At 33.6% G+C, this 19,772-nt stretch overlaps 2 protein-coding genes and 1 long non-coding RNA gene across 13 annotated transcripts in view; 2 read left to right on the top strand and 1 right to left on the bottom strand.

Annotated features, from left to right (window-relative positions):
• Positions 1–3,461, bottom strand: part of scrib (scribble planar cell polarity protein) — a 712,308-nt gene extending 708,847 nt beyond the window's left edge. For 7 of the 11 annotated variants that reach the window (XM_075292328.1, XM_075292330.1, XM_075292336.1 and 4 more), the window contains exon 1: positions 3,163–3,461. The gene's annotated coding sequence lies outside the window, so the exon portion shown is untranslated. Of the gene's footprint in view, positions 1–2,412; positions 2,569–3,162 lie in introns of those variants that run through there. The other 4 variants (XM_075292340.1, XM_075292339.1, XM_075292338.1 and 1 more) reach the window with 2 other exon arrangements.
• Positions 3,462–7,352: 3,891 nt separating this feature from the next.
• On the top strand, positions 7,353–7,722 carry LOC142242963 (uncharacterized). The gene is made up of 2 exons (XR_012724272.1): positions 7,353–7,451; positions 7,509–7,722. It is a non-coding gene; the product is annotated as an uncharacterized LOC142242963 (long non-coding RNA).
• A 2,526-nt stretch (positions 7,723–10,248) lies between these two features.
• LOC142222289 (synaptosomal-associated protein 25-like) overlaps positions 10,249–19,772 on the top strand; it is a 29,703-nt gene continuing 20,179 nt past the window's right edge. Inside the window, exon 1 of the mRNA XM_075292326.1 lies at positions 10,249–11,618. Coding sequence (XP_075148441.1) covers positions 10,675–11,301 — 627 coding nt within the window. The 5' untranslated portion in view covers positions 10,249–10,674 and the 3' untranslated portion in view covers positions 11,302–11,618. The remainder of the gene's footprint in view (positions 11,619–19,772) is intronic.

Below are 19,772 nucleotides of genomic sequence, written 5' to 3'. Positions count from 1 at the left end.
GTTCTCTGCCGGCTTTACGAAAGTTAAAGAAAATAGGTTATAGAACCTACTTTGTAGTAACATTTTTTTTATTTTTTTATCTATTACATTTTTTGGCAGACAATTTGAAATTAAAACCGCCGATGCCTTTATGACTAATTTATCAAAACAGCGCTTCGACAGCAACGTCGGTAATACCAAAGCTGCAAGCATTATGCGACATCTATATGCTTGTGCTATTGACGGGGTAAATTTACACTTTAGGACATGACTTGGACTCATTCCAAAGGACACGCTCTGGAACAACTTCATAGAACCCCATAGACAGCTCATAATTTTTTAATTAAAATGTCTTCAACAACAGAAATAAAATTATTTGAAAGTCAATTAAAAAATGTATTGATCCAATTAAAAAATTAAGTTATACTTTTAATTTTTGTGATTGATTTTTGTTTCAATAAAAAAAATGTTTAAACAATTAAAATTTTAAGTAACGTTAATTGGAAAAATTTTCGTGAAATTTTTATCTGTGATGTCCTCATGAACACATGTGGGTCCAATTAAAAAATTAAGTTATACTTTTAATTTTTGTTTCTATAAAAAAATGTTTAATCAATTAAAATTTTAATTGACGTTAATTGAAAAAATTTCGTGAAATTTTTTTCTGTGTGGTCCTCATGAACACATCTGGGAAAACTAGTAAGAACCCATTTCGTTATTATGTTGAACAAGTGATAATTCTGTATAAATTCAATAAGATTTTAATATCAAGAGAATTTAAAAAGTAAAAACAAAAATTATAGGAAAATTTTGAAACTGCGACAAACTGGAGCACCGGCACCACTCCTGTGGTGTTTTCTCTTTAAAAAAAACTTTTCATACCAAATTCGGAAACATTTTTTAAATTTAATATAAGTAATGAGCTTAAATCTACTTTAGTACAAGTTGTCCGATTGGTCCAATTTTTGGCCAGCGTATAGACTTTTCGATTCTAAATACAAAATGTGAAGACCACTTTTTTCAGAAAGAAACTATTTTCGGAGTTACAAAAAAAATCTTCATAACCATGGACCCGGGTTCGCGTTAGCCCATTTTGGGCCGAAGGTCGGCTACCATATCCCTTTGGGCTAGAATTTGCCCTCCTTGGACTCTGTCCATAGGTGAAAGTCTCAAACCCCGACCACATATCGACTTTAGATTCGCGTTAGCCCACTTTAGACTCTGTTCACAGGAGAAAGTCTCAAACCCCTGCCAAAGGCCGGCCACCTATACCCCTGGTCTAGAATTAACCCTCTTTGGACTCTGTCCATTGGTGAAAGTCTCAAACCCCGGCCACCTATCGACTTTGGGTTCGCGTTAGCCCACTTTAGACTCTGTCCACAGGAGAAAGTCTTAAACCCCTGCCAAAGGCCGGTCACCTATATCCCTGGGCTAGAATTAACCCTCTTTGGACTCTGTCCATTGGTGAAAGTCTCAAACCCCGGCCACCTATCGACCTTGTGTTCGCGTTAGTCCACTTTAGACTCTGTCCATAGGAGAAATTTTCAAAATTTCAAAACTAGCTAACATTAGCCCACTTTTGACCCTGTCCATAGGTGAAAGTCTCAAACCCCGGCCACCTATCGATTATAGGTTCGCGTTAGCCCACTTTAAACTTTGTCCATAGGACAGAAAGTCTCAAAATCAGGGCACCTATACGCCAATTTTTAAGGGCCGATATCGAAAACTACACTCTTCCTACAAAATGTTTACTTAATATTTTTGCTTTAAAATGAACTATTTTTTTTTTTTTGTGTTTTGAGTTAACAACTTTTGCTAAAGTAGAGTTTGTTCCTTTTTCTATAATTTTTTTACTTCCATTTTTTAAATACACTTGTGAAAAAATAGATTTGTTCCAACCGGTCTAGCACATTTTACATTGCCCGTGTCATCAAGTCTTAATGAACGAAAACTTATGACCTCTAGTGTAGAAAAAAGTTTGAGAATAACTTAACCACCACAGATACGCATATATACGCATTTATTATATTTTATTAATTTGTCATATCCAACAAATATCCCATTGGAAATTCACAATCGTCCAAGATCTCTAGACATTCCTTAATACTTGTCACAAAAAAGACACACCCTTGCATTATTTACTTGACAACGCGGTGTCTAAACAATAGGCAATAGGTCTTATTCCAATAAGGATTTGCATTGAACATATTTGTCTCTCCAAGGATTTGAAGAAGAGGCGATTGCCAGACATTGTTGGGTGTCCTTAAACAAATAAATCTCCTTGACATTTTCGTTTCTTTTTTGACAGTTGAGTAAAATACTCCAAAACAGAAGAGAAGATCAATGAGGGCAAATAGCAAGCGGTTGACTTCTTTTTCTAGTTTTTCTTATAAGAAGATTCCAACAATTTTTTTTTACTTGTTTTTCACATACACACACTCATAATTCAACGCGGCATTTTTTCCACTTGAGCTATGTCTATCCAATGAACAAAAACAATGAAGGTTATATGGGTAAAATTTACTTTTTCTTAACAAAATTTCAAACAAAAAAGAGAATAACCAAAGACGACGACCGACACTTAGCACTGTTAACTTTGTTAACTATTCACTTTATTTCATCATTTCTTCTTTCCATCTTTTTCTCCTTCGATGGATATATTATGGGGGCAGTGTTGCCAGTATTGGGGATTAATATGGGGATATAGGTTTTTGATTTTTGGAATTATAAAGATATAGATCGTTTTAAATCTTCCATACAAAAATTAAAGATCATCCTGTTTATTATAAATTTTCAAAACATTTTTTCTTTAATATCTATTAGCAAATTCATTCTAAATATTTGTGATTCAATCACTGCTGCAAAAATGCCCAATCTTTGGGTATGTGAGTAAGAGAGCAAAAAAACGATTGGCAACTCTTTATGGGGGGACTTCGTCATCGATGGATATATGGGGGAATTTAACCACCATCATTTTTCATTATTCTTCCAGCGCACTGACATACACACACACATATACTACACCTCTATTCATCTATTAGCATTTCACAGAGCGAACGTATGAGCTACTCTCATAGTATATATTGTCGCTGTTGACGTCAACGTCACTGCTAACGTCAACATACACATATTCACTATACTAGTAACTAGAAGGAATTTTTTTGTTTATACACTTTTAATTACCAGAACATTTATTATGTTTTCTTTCACTTTTGTTGCACGACTTTTATGCTTTTATTTCGCCTTTATGAGATTGTGTTTTGTTTATTTCTTTCTTTTAACAAAGAAAAAACCAAAAAATTTTCGAACAAAAAAATAACGAACGAAATAATCGGGGGTCTGGTTCTACATTTCACTTCTTCACTAATATTTTATACAGCGCGATTGGAGCGTGCCGAACGTTGTAAGAGTGGATTTACGGAGCTTCAATCCCTAGTAAAAACTCGCGTCTTCGCGTATCTCTGTGTAATAACGAACTGAAGTGAGAGCCACAGTATGGAGCCGAATAAACGTCAGTACTCTTGTATTGAAAATTATTTTAAATTGGTTATCGAATACCAAACTGGTGCGAGAAGGAAACACGATTAGTCTGTACGTAAAGCACGTAACGGTACAGTTCGCGAGTGTGAAATTGTAACGGCCAATAAAATTTAAATGTACATTAAATCCAAATATGCATCAGTCATACGTGTACTAACAACCTACAGAGCCAAAAATTGTAGTAATTTGAACCAATGTAGTTTAAGTCAATTTTATTAACAAAATAACATAAGAATAAATTAAAAAGCAATTTGCTATAATACTTAACGAACATTAATCCCTTCCCGAAAATTCCGGGATTCGAGATTAATCCCTTCCCGAAAATTCCGGGATTTCGGGACGGGAATAATCCCAGTTGACAGCCCTACTAAATATACATATTGGAAAATAAATGTCAATTTTTTAAAACAAATGTCGTAGAAAAAATAGACATAATCGCTTTCAACAATGTCACCGTGGTGCAATGGTTAGCATGCCCGCCTTGCATACACAAGGTCGTGGGTTCGGTTCCTGCTACGACCGAACACCAAAAAGTTTTTCAGCGATGGTTTATCCCACCTCAGTAATGCTGGTGACATTTCTGAGGGTTTCAAAGCTTCTCTAAGTGGTTTCACTGCAATGTGGAACGCCGTTCGGACTCGGCTATAAAAAGTAGGTCCCTTGTCATTGAGCTTAACATGGAATCGGGCAGCACTCAGTGATAAGAGAGAAGTTCACCACTGTGGTATCACAATGGACTGAATAGTCTAAGTGAGCCTGATACATCGGGCTGCCACATAACCTAACCTAACCTAACCTTCAACAATGTCGGAACATAAAAATAGATATCAAAAAATGTTTCCTTCGCTGTCGCCGCATTGCTAAATGATTTACATATTTGCCAGTATGGTGCAATAGTTTGAAACCATGAATTCTTAATTCACGCATTTTGTTGTTAGATACATATTGTCCTTGAATAAGAACCCTTTCTATTTCCCCTTTCCCCAGAAGAACTTTTAAGGCGGCACATGCAGCCTTACAATGATAAAGATTTATCTAGAGGAACCGTAGAACCATCAAGATTTTCAACCACCATCCAGTGTTGTCAGATTAGGGGATTTTTCCCCAAACTGGGGATTTTTCTCGTGGTTGGGGATATTTTTTCACTTTGAGGATCTGGGGATTCGACTGGGGATGACGTCGTGATTTGGGGCTTTTTCTGGAGATATTTCCACTTTTAATCACAATCACAGTATAAAATTTGTTATAGAACGTGTAAAAGCGAAGTACAATAACGCTTATGGGCTTTGGTAGATTTTGCAAAATATTCCTCTCCAACTAAGAGGTACTTCACAAACTTTCTATAGAAGTAAAATTTTGACAAAATTTTTTGTAGAAATAAAATTTTGATAAAATATTCTATAAAAATAAAATGTTGATATAATTTTCTATACAAATAAAATTTTGATAACAATGCTATAGAAATTAAATTTTGACAACATTTGCTATAGAAATAAACGTTTTAAAAATTTTCTATAGAAATAAAATATTGACATAATTTTCTACAGAAGTAAAATTTTGACAAAAACTTTCTATAGAAATAAAATTGTGACAACATTTTCTATAGAAGTAAATTTTTGACATAATTTTCTCTAGAAATACAATTTTGACAAAATTTTCTACAGAAATAAAATTTTGACAAAATTTTCTATAAAAATAAAATTTTTACAAAATCATCTATAGAAATAAAATTTTGACAAAATTTTCTGTAGAAATAAAATTTTGACAAAATTTTTTATAGAAATAAAATTTGGACACAATTTTCTACAGAAATAAAATTTTGATAAAATTTTCTATAGAAATACAATTTTGACTAAATTTTCTATATAAATAAAATTTTCAGAAAATATTCTAAAGAAATAAAATTATGAGAACGTTTCCTATGGAAATAAAATTATAATAATTATAAAAATAAAATTTTGACAAAATTTTCTATAAAAATAAAATTTTTACAAAATCTTCAACAGAAATAAACTTTTGACAAAATTTTCTATAGAAATAAAATTTTGACAAAATTTTCTGTAGAAATAAAATTTTCACAAAATTTTCTATAGAATTAAAATTTTGACAAAACTTTGTATGGGAATAAAATTTGGACACAATTTTCTGTAGAAATAAAATTTTGACAAAATTTTATATAGAAATAAAATTTTGACAAAATTTTCTACAGAAATAAAATGTTGACAAAATTTTCTATAGAAATACAATTTTGACAAAATTTTCTATAGAAATAAAATTTTGACAAAATTTTCTGTAGAAATAAAATTTTGACAAAATTTTCTATAGAAATAAAATTTTGACAAAATTTTCTATAGAAATAAAATTTTGACAAAATTTTCTACAGAAATAAAATTTAGACAAAATTTTCTATAGAAATACAATTTTGACAAAATTTTCTGTAGAAATAAAATTTTGACAAAATTTTCTATAGAAATAAAATTTTGACAAAATTTTCTATAGAAATAAAATTTTGAGAAAATTTTCTATTGAAATAAAATTTTGAGAAATTTTTCTATTGAAATAAAATTTTGAGAAATTTTTCTATAGAAATAAAATTTTGATAACATTTTCTATAGAAATAAAATTTTGACAAAATTTTCTATAGAAATAAAATTTGGACACAATTTTCTACAGAAATAAAATTTTGACAAAATTTTCTGTAGAAGTAAAATTTTGAGAAAATTTTCTAAGGAAATAAAATGTTGACAAAACTTTCTAAAGAAATAGAATTTTAAGAAAAATTTCCTATAGAAATACAATTTTGATAAAATAATTCTTTTTTGGATTTTCTCCAATTTTTGGTAGATTAGTTGTGGCTGGAATAGTATAACTTCCTAAAAAAAAAAATCCGCAATTTTTATTGCAAAACACACATCGATTGCAACAACTGACGAGCTTACAGACGTGCTGAAGTCCTTACCTATTAAGGTGAGTACTATGTTCGATGTTTTCACCAAAACACTAAATTAAAAGTACAAATATATTTTGATCAAGTCTTACCAAATAATGGATGGAAAAGATCCAAGGAATTGATTGCAACTAATTTTATATTTTTAAATTAATTAATTAAAAAAAAGTAACCGTGAAAACAAGCCGTTTTTCAGCTTGAAAACTGAACATAGTACTCAGCTTTAAAGAATTCGATATTGTAAGATTGTTTTTATTTTTCAAAGAATACAATTTGCACACATAAAATAATTATATGTATTTTTTTTCTTTGGCGATTTTTCATGGGGAAAAATAATTCAGTTGGGGATTTTTTGGGGGAATTATTTCGAAATTTTGGGGATCTCTCTCAAAAAAATCTGGCAACCGTGCCACCGTCATATCGGCCGTTTCGATCGAGTCACCTAGAATGCCCTCTTCACAGATCTCAGAGATTTCAACTTTAGGTGAGTATTAAGTTCGAGTTTAGCCGCTAACTTTCACTAAAGTGAAAACTAAATCAGTAAAAAAATTCATAAAATTATACATATTTGTTGCAGATTTCATTATAACTTGATGGGGAATATCCCAAAGCAAATTTTCACAAAGTTTGCATTCATTAAAATGGATTATTAAAGAAAAGTAATCGTGAAAAAATGACGATTTTAGCGGCTAAACTCGAACTTAATACCCACCTTTTGGTGAAATTTGAGGCAGTAGTAACCTCTTCCCTGCCAGCATTTCAAAGTTCCATTTCAACCTCATCGTTACCACAGACTCGTAAATGTCACTTCAACCATCATGAAAAGGTACATCAAATAGTACATGCAAGTAATTTGCCATCCCTACTGTTAAAAAAGCCATTTTTTTTGTGAAACGCCAAGCGCAACCAGGTTGTTATATTTTAATTAAATAAAAACGAAAATAAAGTTCTGAAAACATAGATTATACGCTTAAAATTGTGAAAGGTATATTGGTGAACAATTTGGTGATTTTCCAAATGGAATAAAGTGATTGTTTTTCAGATATTTTACAGACACGCTGCCTCCATGGAATAAAAACACTGGTTGATAGACGCAGCAACATGTAACTCGCTACTTGTAACTCAACATCATCATTAATGCCAAAAATTATGTTAAATGTAATGTGATAGTGGTAAAAATGTTATATTTTTAAGAATTTGTAAATGTTTAATCGAATTAATAAATATCTAAACAAACGTGTTTTACTCGACCACAATGATTCTTTTACAACTATCTTAAAATGCACTTTTTCTGATTGTTTGGAGGGTCCCTTATTGGCGTCGTTCTAAATTGATCTATAAAGGCACCTAATAATTGCACTCATGCGAAACATTTTTGTAGTAACTTGGCGTGGTACAACTTCTCAATAGTGACGGCGCTTTTCCGACGAGTTTTTGATGTCGTATATGATTGTTTTCGACGTAGTGGGGATTCTCAAAAGAGTCCCCAAATTCAAAAAATGTTGGCAGGGTTCTTGCATACTATGTTCGTTGTGGATGTGGCAAGGACCATTAAAATAGATTCAGGATCTTGAGAGTTTGCACATTATAAAACTACTAATTGATAATCATTTTATCATAGGTTTGCAGTTATTAATTACATGAATGCGCTCAAGGTCTAGCGAGAGTATGTCTTTCGTTTCGACTAACTCTTCCCTAACTTCACCAATTAGTATGAATGCAGCTTTAAAAATCTATAGACCTCGGGTCCTCAAATGAGATTAGATTAAATCGTCTTTGATATCAACCAGCATTAGACCAACATTGTTGAATTAAAATTCCATTTTTTAAATTAAATTACTATACAAAATTTTGTCAAAATTGTATTTCTATGGAAAATTTTGTCAAAATTTGTCACAGCTATATTTCTATAGAAAATTTTGTCAAAACTTTATTTCTATAGAAAATGTAGCCAACGATTTATTTCTATAGACATTTTTGCAAAATTTTATTTCTATATAAAATTTTGTAAAAATTTTATTTCTATAGAAAATATTGTCAAAATGTTATTTCTATAGAAAATTTTGTTAACATTTTACTTCTATAGAAAATTTTGTTAAAATTTTATTTCTATAGAAAATTTGGTGAAGATTTTATTTGTATAGAAAATTTGTCTCAATTTTATTTCGATATAAAATTTTTACAAAATTTTCGCACAATTTTGTATCTATACAAAATTGTTTTAATGTTTATTTCTGTACAAAATATTGTTAAAATTTTATTTCTATAGAAAATGTTGTCAACATTTTATTTTTATAGAAATTTTTTTTGCTACATTTTATTTCTATAGAAATTTTTTTTGCAACATTTTATTTCTACAGAAAATTTCATCAAAATTTTATTTCTATAGAAAATTTTGAAAAAATTACCGATTTGACGAAAATGGGCCAAAACAGAGAATGAAGCCGACCCATTTTTGCCGGCGGCGGCTGACACTAATTTTTTGCCTCCGGCGGCGGCGGCTTGATGGCTAAAAGTGAGTACTATGTTCGGTTTTCGAGTTGAAAATCACTTTATTTTCGCGATTACTTTTCTTTAAATAATCAAAATTATAATTGATAACAAACTTATTCCTGTAACGTTTTATCGAAATCTAGAGGAACAAGAAACTGCGCATCAATTGAGTCAATTTATCAACTTTATATTGAGCTGTTGTAATAAAGTAACCACGAAAATTTCAACGCGAAAAGCGAACATAGTGCTTACCTTAAGCCGATATAAATTCGTCTATTCGGCGGCGGACAATTATCCATTATAAAATCGATTTGAGGTCAGAGAATGAAGCCGCCGAGTCGCGCCGCCGATTTTAGCCGTCGCCGACCCGTTTTTAGCAGTCGACGCCGCCGCCGAATATGTCGACTCATCTCGACTCAAATTTAGCCGCCAATTAATCTAAAATATTGATTTATATCAGAAAAATTTAATAATATTTGTTATAGTTTTTGCCAAAATTTTGAACTTTCCACTTTTAATCAATCAAAAATTTAGCTCAAAAAATTTGAATGAAATGTAAATTTGATTGTAAGATTGGTTGTACAACTAATCACATTACAATTGGGAAAACTTCAAATTGATTTTATAATAGATAATTTTGCGCCGCCGAACAGACAATTTTTTATCGGCTTAGCCGTCAAGCCGCCGCCGCCGGAGGCAAAAATTTAGTGTTAGCCGCCGCCGACAAAAATGGGTCGGCTTCATTCTCTGTTTGAGGTAATCCGAATGGTAATGAGATTAGTTGTACAACCAAACTTACAATCAAATTTTCATTTCATTTACATTTTCTGAGCTAAATGGTTGCAAAGCTATTATAGAAACATGATACTGATGGATTTTGGGTTGAAAGTTAAACATTTTAACAAAAAATACAACAATTATTAATAAATTTTTCTGATTTAAATCAATATTTTTGATTACTTGGCGGCTAATTATGAGTCGAGATGAGTCGATATATTCGGCGGCGGCTTCGGCTGGAAGAAACTGGTCGGCGGCGGCTAAAATCGGCGGCGCGACTCGGCGGCTTCATTCTCTGGGCCAAAATCAACCAAATTCTATTTGGTCCGACCATCGGACAAATTTAAATATTAATAATTTTTTGGACCAAAATGGCATCCCTGTTTACGATAGCAAACATTTTCCCAGAGGTGTATGCGCTTTAATGGCGTACAAGTTTTTTCGAAGCCGAATTGAAAGTCAACGCCGTCATCAATGAGTAGTCGACTTCAATCTCTTATCGCAATAATTTGTCAGTATAAATATTTGATTGTGGGTGTGCTGTGCTGCGTGATTTTCTCGAAACGGGTGGTGGTGTTTTCTAATTGGAATTGAATTTTAAGCGGAATTTGGAAAAGTTGTCCTCGGGCTCCTTCTTATACATACAAAATAATTTAACATCCTTTGAAGATAGAGAAATTTTATGTTTTAACAAATATAAACAAGTAAAAGTGACAGATATCTATTTTGGTTGTTTGCGTACATGAAAAGTGACTAATACCACCGAAAGTGAGGTGCTACGAGATATTAGCAAAAGTAGTATATTGGATGATTGTGCTCCCATAAGCGAGATAAAAACCAAATTAAATAACAAAAAATAAGCAACTAACAACCACTTGCAAACCAGACATATCAGTTCAATTTATTGTTAATACCTTTAATACAAAACACACAAAGCCATGGATAACGAACCACGTAGTGAACTTCAGGATTTGCAAATGAAGGCTACACAAGTGGCGGATGAATCGGTCGAAAGTACCCGCCGTATGTTGGCTTATATGGAAGAGAGCAAAGAGGCTGGTATTAGGACATTGGTGGCCCTTGATGACCAGGGTGAACAATTGGATCGTATTGAGGATGGCATGGACCGTATTAATGCCGACATGAAAGAGGCTGAAAAGAATCTCAGTGGTATGGAAAAATGTTGCGGCATTTGTGTGCTGCCATGGAAAAAAGTTTCCGTTAAGGATGATGGTGATAATGCATGGAAAAAGAATGACGATGGCAAAATTGTCAATAACCAACCACAGCGTGTCATTGATGAGCGGGAAAGAGGAGGCATGGGCCAACCACCTCAGTCAGGCTATATAGCACGTATCACAAATGATGCTCGCGAAGATGAGATGGATGAAAATCTTGGTCAAGTCAATTCAATGTTGGGCAATTTACGTAATATGGCGTTGGATATGGGCTCGGAGTTGGAGAATCAAAATATCCAAATCGATCGCATCAATGCGAAGGGTGATGCGAATAATGCGCGCATGTCAGGGGTCAATCAAAGAGCCAATAATTTACTCAAGAGTTAAATATGTATACAACAACAAAAACAACAACATACAGAAAAAACGTTAAAAATACCAAAACACCAGACACAGCCACCACAACCGCCACAACCACCAACATCAGCAATATTTCACTATAAGATAGCAGCAATAGCGTATATATGACAACAATCAAGTACACCCCTGACCATAGCCATTATCCAGTTTCTCCCTTCTAGCCAACAATTCCGTAATAGCACAATAGTAAGCTAGTGCGCGATTCTGACAAGTAGCAACAATGTGTGTGTGAATAAATAGCGACGTTTAGTCGCCTTGGGTACATAACAGAATGACTGTGTAAGGTAAGTGCCGTATATCTTCCAACTTCCTGGTTTACCTAAATTACATTCCATATTGATTCGCCATTTCACTCTTTGTTGTCGTAGATTAGTATTTGGATATAAAAGGAATCGTCTATAAGCGATCTAATCGTTTAATGCTATACATGTGGAATAAATTTATGGAATACATGCGGAATAAATATTTATTATATTGGCCATGGTATCAAAAGTATTCCATATTGCAGTCAAATTAAGCGAAATTTAATTAATCCTGACACATTTTTTTTTAAGTTGAAAGAGAAATATTTTGATAATTTCGTGAAGCGATTTTTTGACCTTTTACAAGACTAGTTCAATCAGAAGATGCTAAAATGTCTCGCCTTTCACAAATAAATTTGGATTTCCATCTTTTTCCATTTGGTAATAGTTGCCACTTTTCTCTTAAGGTTTACTGCCTCCACCTTTTTGTAGACAATTTTTTTAAGAATCCTAGGCGCATTTCCTTATTTACCATAATTGTTTAAATGTCTGTATTTCACAAATAAATCCAATTCCGTTTGACCATAATGGACGCATTTCTATAGAGGAGCACTGCTTCCAAGTTTTTTTTGCAGGCCATATATTGGGAATTCTACGACATTTTGCAATATCATTTATATCCTCGGATGGAGGACTAAAAGCTCAATCTTTTATATATAAATCTGGATATTCATCATTTTCTTTTATTTGACCATTTTGGACGCAATTATCTCGAGAAGCACCCAAACCAGTGTTTGGTTGGCTATATATTGGGAATCTCAATCACTTTTTGCATTTTATCATCAGCTAGAGGGTTAAAAGAGCGATATTTTACCTGTATATCTGGGTGGCCATATTTATTCATGTGTCCATGTTGGATATATTTCTCTCGAGGAGCACAGCCATCACGTTTTTGTGGACGATATATTGGTATTCCCAAAGACATTCGGGAATATTCGGTTTTACCATCTTATAGAGAAACTCATCAATGACAAAACTGTATTTCTCATATAAAGGTGGGTACTATGTTTGGTTTTCGATTTGAAAACCACTTTATTTCGACGATTACTTTTTCTTAAATAATCAAAATTATAAATGAAAACAAAGATATACCTGTAAGATCTTGTCAAAATTAATTTATCTGCATTTTATACCCTCCACCATAAGATGGGGGTATATTAACTTTGTCATTCCGTTTGTAACACATCGAAATATTGTTCTAAGACCCCATAAAGTATATATATTCTGGGTCGTGGTGAAATTCTCAGTCGATCTGAGCATGTCCGTCCGTCCGTCTGTTGAAATCACGCTAACTTCCGAACGAAACAAGCTATCGACTTGAAACTTGGCACAAGTAGTTGTTATTGATGTAGGTCGGATGGTATTGCAAATGGGCCATATCGGTCCATTTTTACGTATAGCCCCCATATAAAAGGACCACCAAATTTGGCTTGCGGCTCCTCTAAGAGAAGCAAATTTCATCCCATCCGGGTGAAATTTAGTACATGGTGTTAGTATATGGTCTCTAACAACCATGAAAAAATTGGTCCACATCTGTCCATAATTATATATAGCCCCAATATAAACCGATCCCCCGATTTAGCTTGCGGAGCCTCTAAGAAAACAAATTTCATACGATCCGGCTGAAATTTGGTACATGGTGTTAGTATATGCTGTAACAACCATGCAAAAATTGGTCCACATCGGTTCATAATTATATATAGTCCCCATATAAACCGATCCCCCGATTTGGCTTCAGGAGCCTCTAAGAGAAGCAAATTTTATCCGATCTAGCTGAAATTTGGTACATGGTGTTAGTATATGGTCTCTAATGACCATGCAAAAATTGGCCCACATCGGACCATAATTATATATAGCCCCCATATAAACCGATCACCAGATTTGACCTCCGGAGCCTCTTGGAAGACCAAAATTTATCTGATTCAGTTGAAATTTTGGTACGTGGTGTTAATATATGGCCTCAAACTCTAATGCAAAAATTAGTCGATATCGGTCCATAATTATATATAGGCCCCATATAAACTGATCCCCAGATTTGACCTCCGGAGCCCCTTGGAAGAGCAAAATTCATCCGATTCGGTTGAAATTTGGTACGTGATGTTAATATATGGTATCCAACAACCATGCAGGAATTGGTTCATATGAGTCCATAATTATATATAGCTCCCATATAAACCGATCCCCAGATACCACAACCCAAGTAATTCGATTGTGAATGACAGTCTTTCGTAGAAGTTTCTACGCAATCCATGGTGGAGGGTACATAAGATTCGGCCTGGCCGAACTAACGGCCGTATATACTTGTTATTGGAATGTTTTAATAAAGTAACCGTTCAGTAGCTTGTCCATTTTGGACATATTTAGGCTGTCCATTACATCTCTTTTAAAAAGAACATGTTCTCTTTTTGTGTTCGTATCTTTTTGTTCACTCTCTTTTATTTTGGTGCCGTATTTTTATGTCCAACAGTGCTCTTTATTTACTCTATTTCAAAAAAAAAAACTCCTAGATTGATGGAATTTTATTTATTTAGTAGGAATTCGCCACAATTGTTCGCCACTAATTGTTTACTGGGTTAAATCTGTTGACAAATTAAAGGCCGGAACACAATTGCGACGTTTCGACGTACTGCGTAAAAATTAGAAATAGATGTAATTGAACGTACGACGTAAATACTCCAATACGTTGTCGTCGTCAATTGTGGGCGAGATCATAGGAACATGTGTAATTTTGAATTTATTCCGTTTATTTTTTAAGAAAATGTGATTCTTTTTGTTTTTTATTGTTTTATTATATATTTATTTCGTTGTTTCTATCATTAGAAACTATTATTATTTTAATTTAAACATCAATAAAATTATTAATTATTTAATAAAGAATTTTTTTATTGTAAACTCTTTTTTAGTTAAAATGTTCTATTTTTTTAAAGCGAAAGATCTCTTTTGCAAATTATCCATATGGAAACCCTAGACATATTTCTCTCGAAAAGCACTGCTTCTAGTTTTTGAAGGCCATACGTTGGGATTCCCATTCTGCAATGTCCGTTTTACTGTTGGTTAGACGACTAAGGGATCTGTTTTCCATATATATAGTTTCCTTATGTCCATGATGAACATATTTCCCATGGGGATCACTGCCACCGTAGTTTTTATTCAATTTGCAGGAAATTAGGAATCTAGAGTTTTTTGGTGCAAATATGGTGTGTATCGCTCCATATTTTGGTATAGTCCTCATATAGACCGATCTCTCGATTTGACATCTTCAGCGTCTAGACATAACAATTTTTATCCGATTTACCTGGAATTCAAAATATATATATTGTGTGAATCGCTCCTTTTTTTGGTATAGCCCCATATAGCCTGATCTCCCGATTTAATTTCTTGGGCTTTCTAGACACCGCAATTTTTATCCGATTTGTGTGAAATTAGAAAACTAGAGGTTTTTTAAGTCCACCCATAAGATTGCTGAATATGGTGTGTATCGGTGTACGTTTTGGCATAGCCCCCAAAAAGACCGACCTTCCGATTTGACCTTCTGAGCGTCTAGACATCGATATTTTATCCGATTTGCCTTATGTTTAAAATATAGTGGTATTTTGGCTCCATAAATAAGTGTGCCGAATATGGTGTGAATAGATCCACATTTCGATATAGCCCCCAATATAGATCAATCTTTCGATTTGACTTCTTGAGCGTCTAGGCACCACAAGTTTTTCCGATTTGCCTGAAATGGGAAATCTTAAGGTATTTTAGGTCCACATATAAAACTGCTGAATATGGTGTGAATAGGTCCTTGTTTTGATATAGCTCCCATACAAACTGATTTGACTTCTTGAGCATCTAAACACTTCAATTTTTATCCGGTTTGACTGGAAATAAATTATGCTCTTTCTTATTTTATTTATTTAATTCGCTCATTTTACAACAAAGCCCCAACAGCCATATACGATTACAGACATACCCATCATAGAAAAAAATTCATTAAATTTACTTTAAAATAAAAAGAATTTAAACTGCAACAAACGATTGTAAAAATTGACATATAGATAAAACATAATATCAAGTACATAACTTAGATTAAATAAAAGTATTTGAATCTACGATATAAACGGTTTACCAAATTTACATTCGATCTTTATAAATTTTTTAAATCTTTTGTTCAGATATAAATACATTATCCACAGACTCTTAAATCTTAAAGAACTCAAATTAGAAATCCACTCTTACATGTTGTTTAGCTTTATAAACTATTAATGTAATAATTTTAAAAGCTAAACGACACAACTCTCATCCCATCGATGTTGTGCTGCTACACCCACAATAGTCCTTTGTACAAATTTAGTACATGGTCCTTATAAAAGCCAGTGTGTGCTTTGTGATGAGCTTGTTAACATGAGCCCTTTATATTAAGGGGTGTCTGTGTGTCTGTGTGTGCTTCCTTATTTGTAACCTCCGCTGTTCATAGTTATTGGGTTAAGAGTGCAATGTGTTCATATACACATTCTTGTGTTGTGGTTTCCACTTAGAAAGAAAAATCCAAGTAATTGAGTATACCAGCATGTATGTGTCAGAAGAGAGCGGATAAGAACATTCCATTACTTATACAAATATTTTTCTCCTATCGTCACGACCTCAAGATACATAATCCTCCTCATTCTGTAACGCTTAATAATATATGGATTATGTTGTATGTTGATTTTTTTTAATGAATTGTTGGCTAAAGACATAGCAGTAGAGAGAATAAGTATATAAGCATTACGAGAGTTGCCTTTTATATTTTACGATTAGAGAACAAAAACAAATAATAATAATCGAATATTGCTATGTTGTTTCTCAAAATACTCCCCATTAAGGTCTACACACTTTTAAAATTGTTGAAGTACTTTTGCCACTCTGATTGAGGCATCTGCAAAACGTGAAATTTTGATTTTATATTTTACGTACGGGAATAAAAAAGTCATTCGGTGCCAAGTCAGGACTATACGACGAATGACCCATCAAATCGATGTTTTGAGTGCTAACAACTGCAGTTGTTGGAGCCGATGTGTGAGAGTTCGCATTTTTCATTTTTGTGGATTTTATTTAGATCGTTGTTATTTTTCAATATTTCTAAAACACAAAGTCGGAAAATACTGATTATTACATTTATAAGTAAAAGAACCATGAACTTATTAGCAAACGATTAGATTTACAACTAAAGTCTAATTTGATTTTCTATATTTTTGCACAATATTTCGATAAATATGTGCACAATGGTCCGTATCAGTCTTGAAATTCATCTCTCTTTCTGTAGGTTCATTTATAATACGTAGCATCTCCAGTGTAAATCTCCTTTTATAGTTGTTTTCTTGGGTCAAAATATCTACGTTCTTAAGATTTGACTTGTGTCCTGTTAGGGTGCAATGTGCTGCAAGAGCCGTCTTTTGTTGCAAGGGCTTGTCAGTGGCTTTCTGATCAGATTTATGCCCTGAGATTCTAGTTTTTAATTTGGTTTTTGTTGTACCAACGTACACTTTTTGGCAAGTATCCGATTCTTTGAAAATATTTCCCATTAAGATCTATGAGCTTTTGCATGCGTTTGAAGTAATTGTTGCAGCATTTTTGCCATTCTGACTGAGGTATCTCCAGTCAGAAAGTATCAACCGCTTCTTCAGGTGTCGTTTAGCTCTCATAAAAAAGTCATTCATTGCCAAGTCAGGACTGTACGACGAATGGCCCATCAAATGGATGTTTTCAACATTCAAAAATGCAGTTGTTTAAACCGATGTGTGAGAATTCTTCACCAGGACAATACGTCCTGGATAGGATGTCTAAGTAACCATTTTTTTATAAAACGGTTTTCGGTTTATTCGAAAATTTTTATTTTAAAAACCTAATTTCCACCCATAAATAAAAAACTTCTTTTGGTCATATCTCCTAACTATTGGTCCTAGAGTGAAGAGGACCTTAATTTGTGATCACCCATAGAAAATACAAAATTTTCAAATTCAAAATTCAGTAGTTTCGATTTCAAATAAATTATTCAAAACGTTTCGGTTAATCGGCTCCTTGACGCCGAAGGCCGATTAACGATTTTTGACCTTGTGCCAGGTTTCAAGTCGTTACCGTTTTTTTCCTTCGGAAGCTAGCGTGGTTTTAAAAGACGGAAGGGCATATCTTGATCGAGAATTTCACCCGACCCAGAATATATATATACTTTATGGTGTCTGAGACGTATATTTCTATGTGGAATGACTAAACTAATATATCCCCCATCCTATGGGGGATGGAAAAGTCGAATTGACTTGTTGCAATCTACAAAATCGACTTTTGATAATGACCATCATAAAATTACATTTACAAAATTACAAAAAAAAAAAAAAAAACAGCATAAAAATCGATAAGACGGAATAAATCCAATAGTATTGAGTATCAGCTGCTGATTGTTGGCTTTTTATATGCTATTGATTTGAGCCATCATCCGGCGAATTTACGTTTTTAATGTTATTGCGATTTTGAAGGCGGTGTATTGATTTTATTTGTGGAGCTTTTATGCCCATCGAGGTGTAAATTTTAACAAATATTGTCAGTCTGGTCTTCGTCTTTGGTAAGGAATTCTGTTAATACGAATTTCACAAGCAAAATGAGAGTTTTCTTGTCGATTTTAAAGAGTTTATTTCATCACCCTCCATTTCTAAATTTGAAATACGTTCTTTTAAATTATTTTCATCCGTAGTCAGTTCAGTCAATCTTCTGTCGAAATTATTCATCAATCGATCTTCGGTCTTAGCTTAAGCTGGTTTATCAATTTATCAAAGCTATCATTAAACATTTGTATTATTCGAAACAGTGAATCGGAGTGACGGGTTGTTGTTGTAGCCTCTGGGAATTTATGTATAGGCAAACAAAGGAAAAGATAAAACAAACAAATTATTAGGGATAAAACATTTAAGTATCAACATCCATCTCGAGGAAGCGAGCTGCCTCTACTGGATGAGTCCAAAGTGAAATAGGTGTCAGGTCTGTTGGCTTAGGTTAGGTTAAAATTGCAGCCCGATTAAGATTCAGGCTCACTTATGGTGTTTTCTTTTCTGAAAAAAGTGCTTTGCCGTCATTTTGTCTGTACAGAATGCGCATTTTTAAAATGTTACCAGCAACCTAAAAAATGCTATCATTTCAGCGGGCAGAAAAGAATTCAAAGAAGGAAACAGGGCAATCGCAGCACTCTCGTTTGTTGGCAGTGCTGAAAATGCCCGTAATTTGCCTCTATGCGTGGCACTATTTTCACAACAGAATTCGAAGCCTTTTCGCACTTTTGCATGTTTTTTTAGAAAAGAACCTAAAAAGTACATTTTCCGGCCAAAATGCAAAAAAAGTGCGCATTTTTCATAAGAAAAGAAAACGCCATTAGACTATTCAGTCCATTGTGATACAACATTAACTAAAAGTAGCTATTACATATGGGCACTTCTAGTTTTAACCGCTGAACCTTCTCGATTATTTTCTTCTGTTGAACCAACCAGATTGTTCCAAAAACATTAGCAGACTACTTAAGTTAACGTTTTCCAGGTCCGCAAGTAATCTAAAGCTATATGCCCCTAAAATTTGCTTACGCCTTACACAAAATGTAGGACACTCACACAAGAGGTGTTTAATTGATTCCTTTTCTTCCACATCATGACAGCTCATACAATAGTCATTATACTTCGCGCCAATAGTTTTTGCAAAATCGCCTATCAGGCAGCGACCCGTTATAGCACAGCGACAGCACACCGCCTTGAGGTAAGCCCTGTTTATTTCTCCTGGACGTTGATCTTTTTCCTTTGAATTCCACATAGGTAAAATTCAGTATATGCTGCAAAGCCTCTTGAACAGTTTCAACTGAGATTTCTTTTTATTTTACCCATTTTTGTTGTCTTAAGGTGTGTTTTACTAAAAGCTTCCTTATTAAATTGGGCGGGCTTGGGCATTAGAGAGTTAAAATTACACTGTAAATAATGTTAATACTATTTCGAACCAAAGGCAAATAGACAAAGACTTAATCAGCCCAAGCCGTGGCATAGGACGGTCCTAGTGGCACTTGACCTATCGAAAGCATTCGATACGTTCAACCATGCCACACTATTTGAGGACAACGAGAATACGTCTCTACCGGCAGGA

This window comes from Haematobia irritans, chromosome 1, assembly GCF_050003625.1.
Source record: "Haematobia irritans isolate KBUSLIRL chromosome 1, ASM5000362v1, whole genome shotgun sequence".
NCBI classification, from domain to species: domain Eukaryota; kingdom Metazoa; phylum Arthropoda; class Insecta; order Diptera; family Muscidae; genus Haematobia; species Haematobia irritans.
This window is presented reverse-complemented; position numbering and strand designations above follow the sequence as displayed.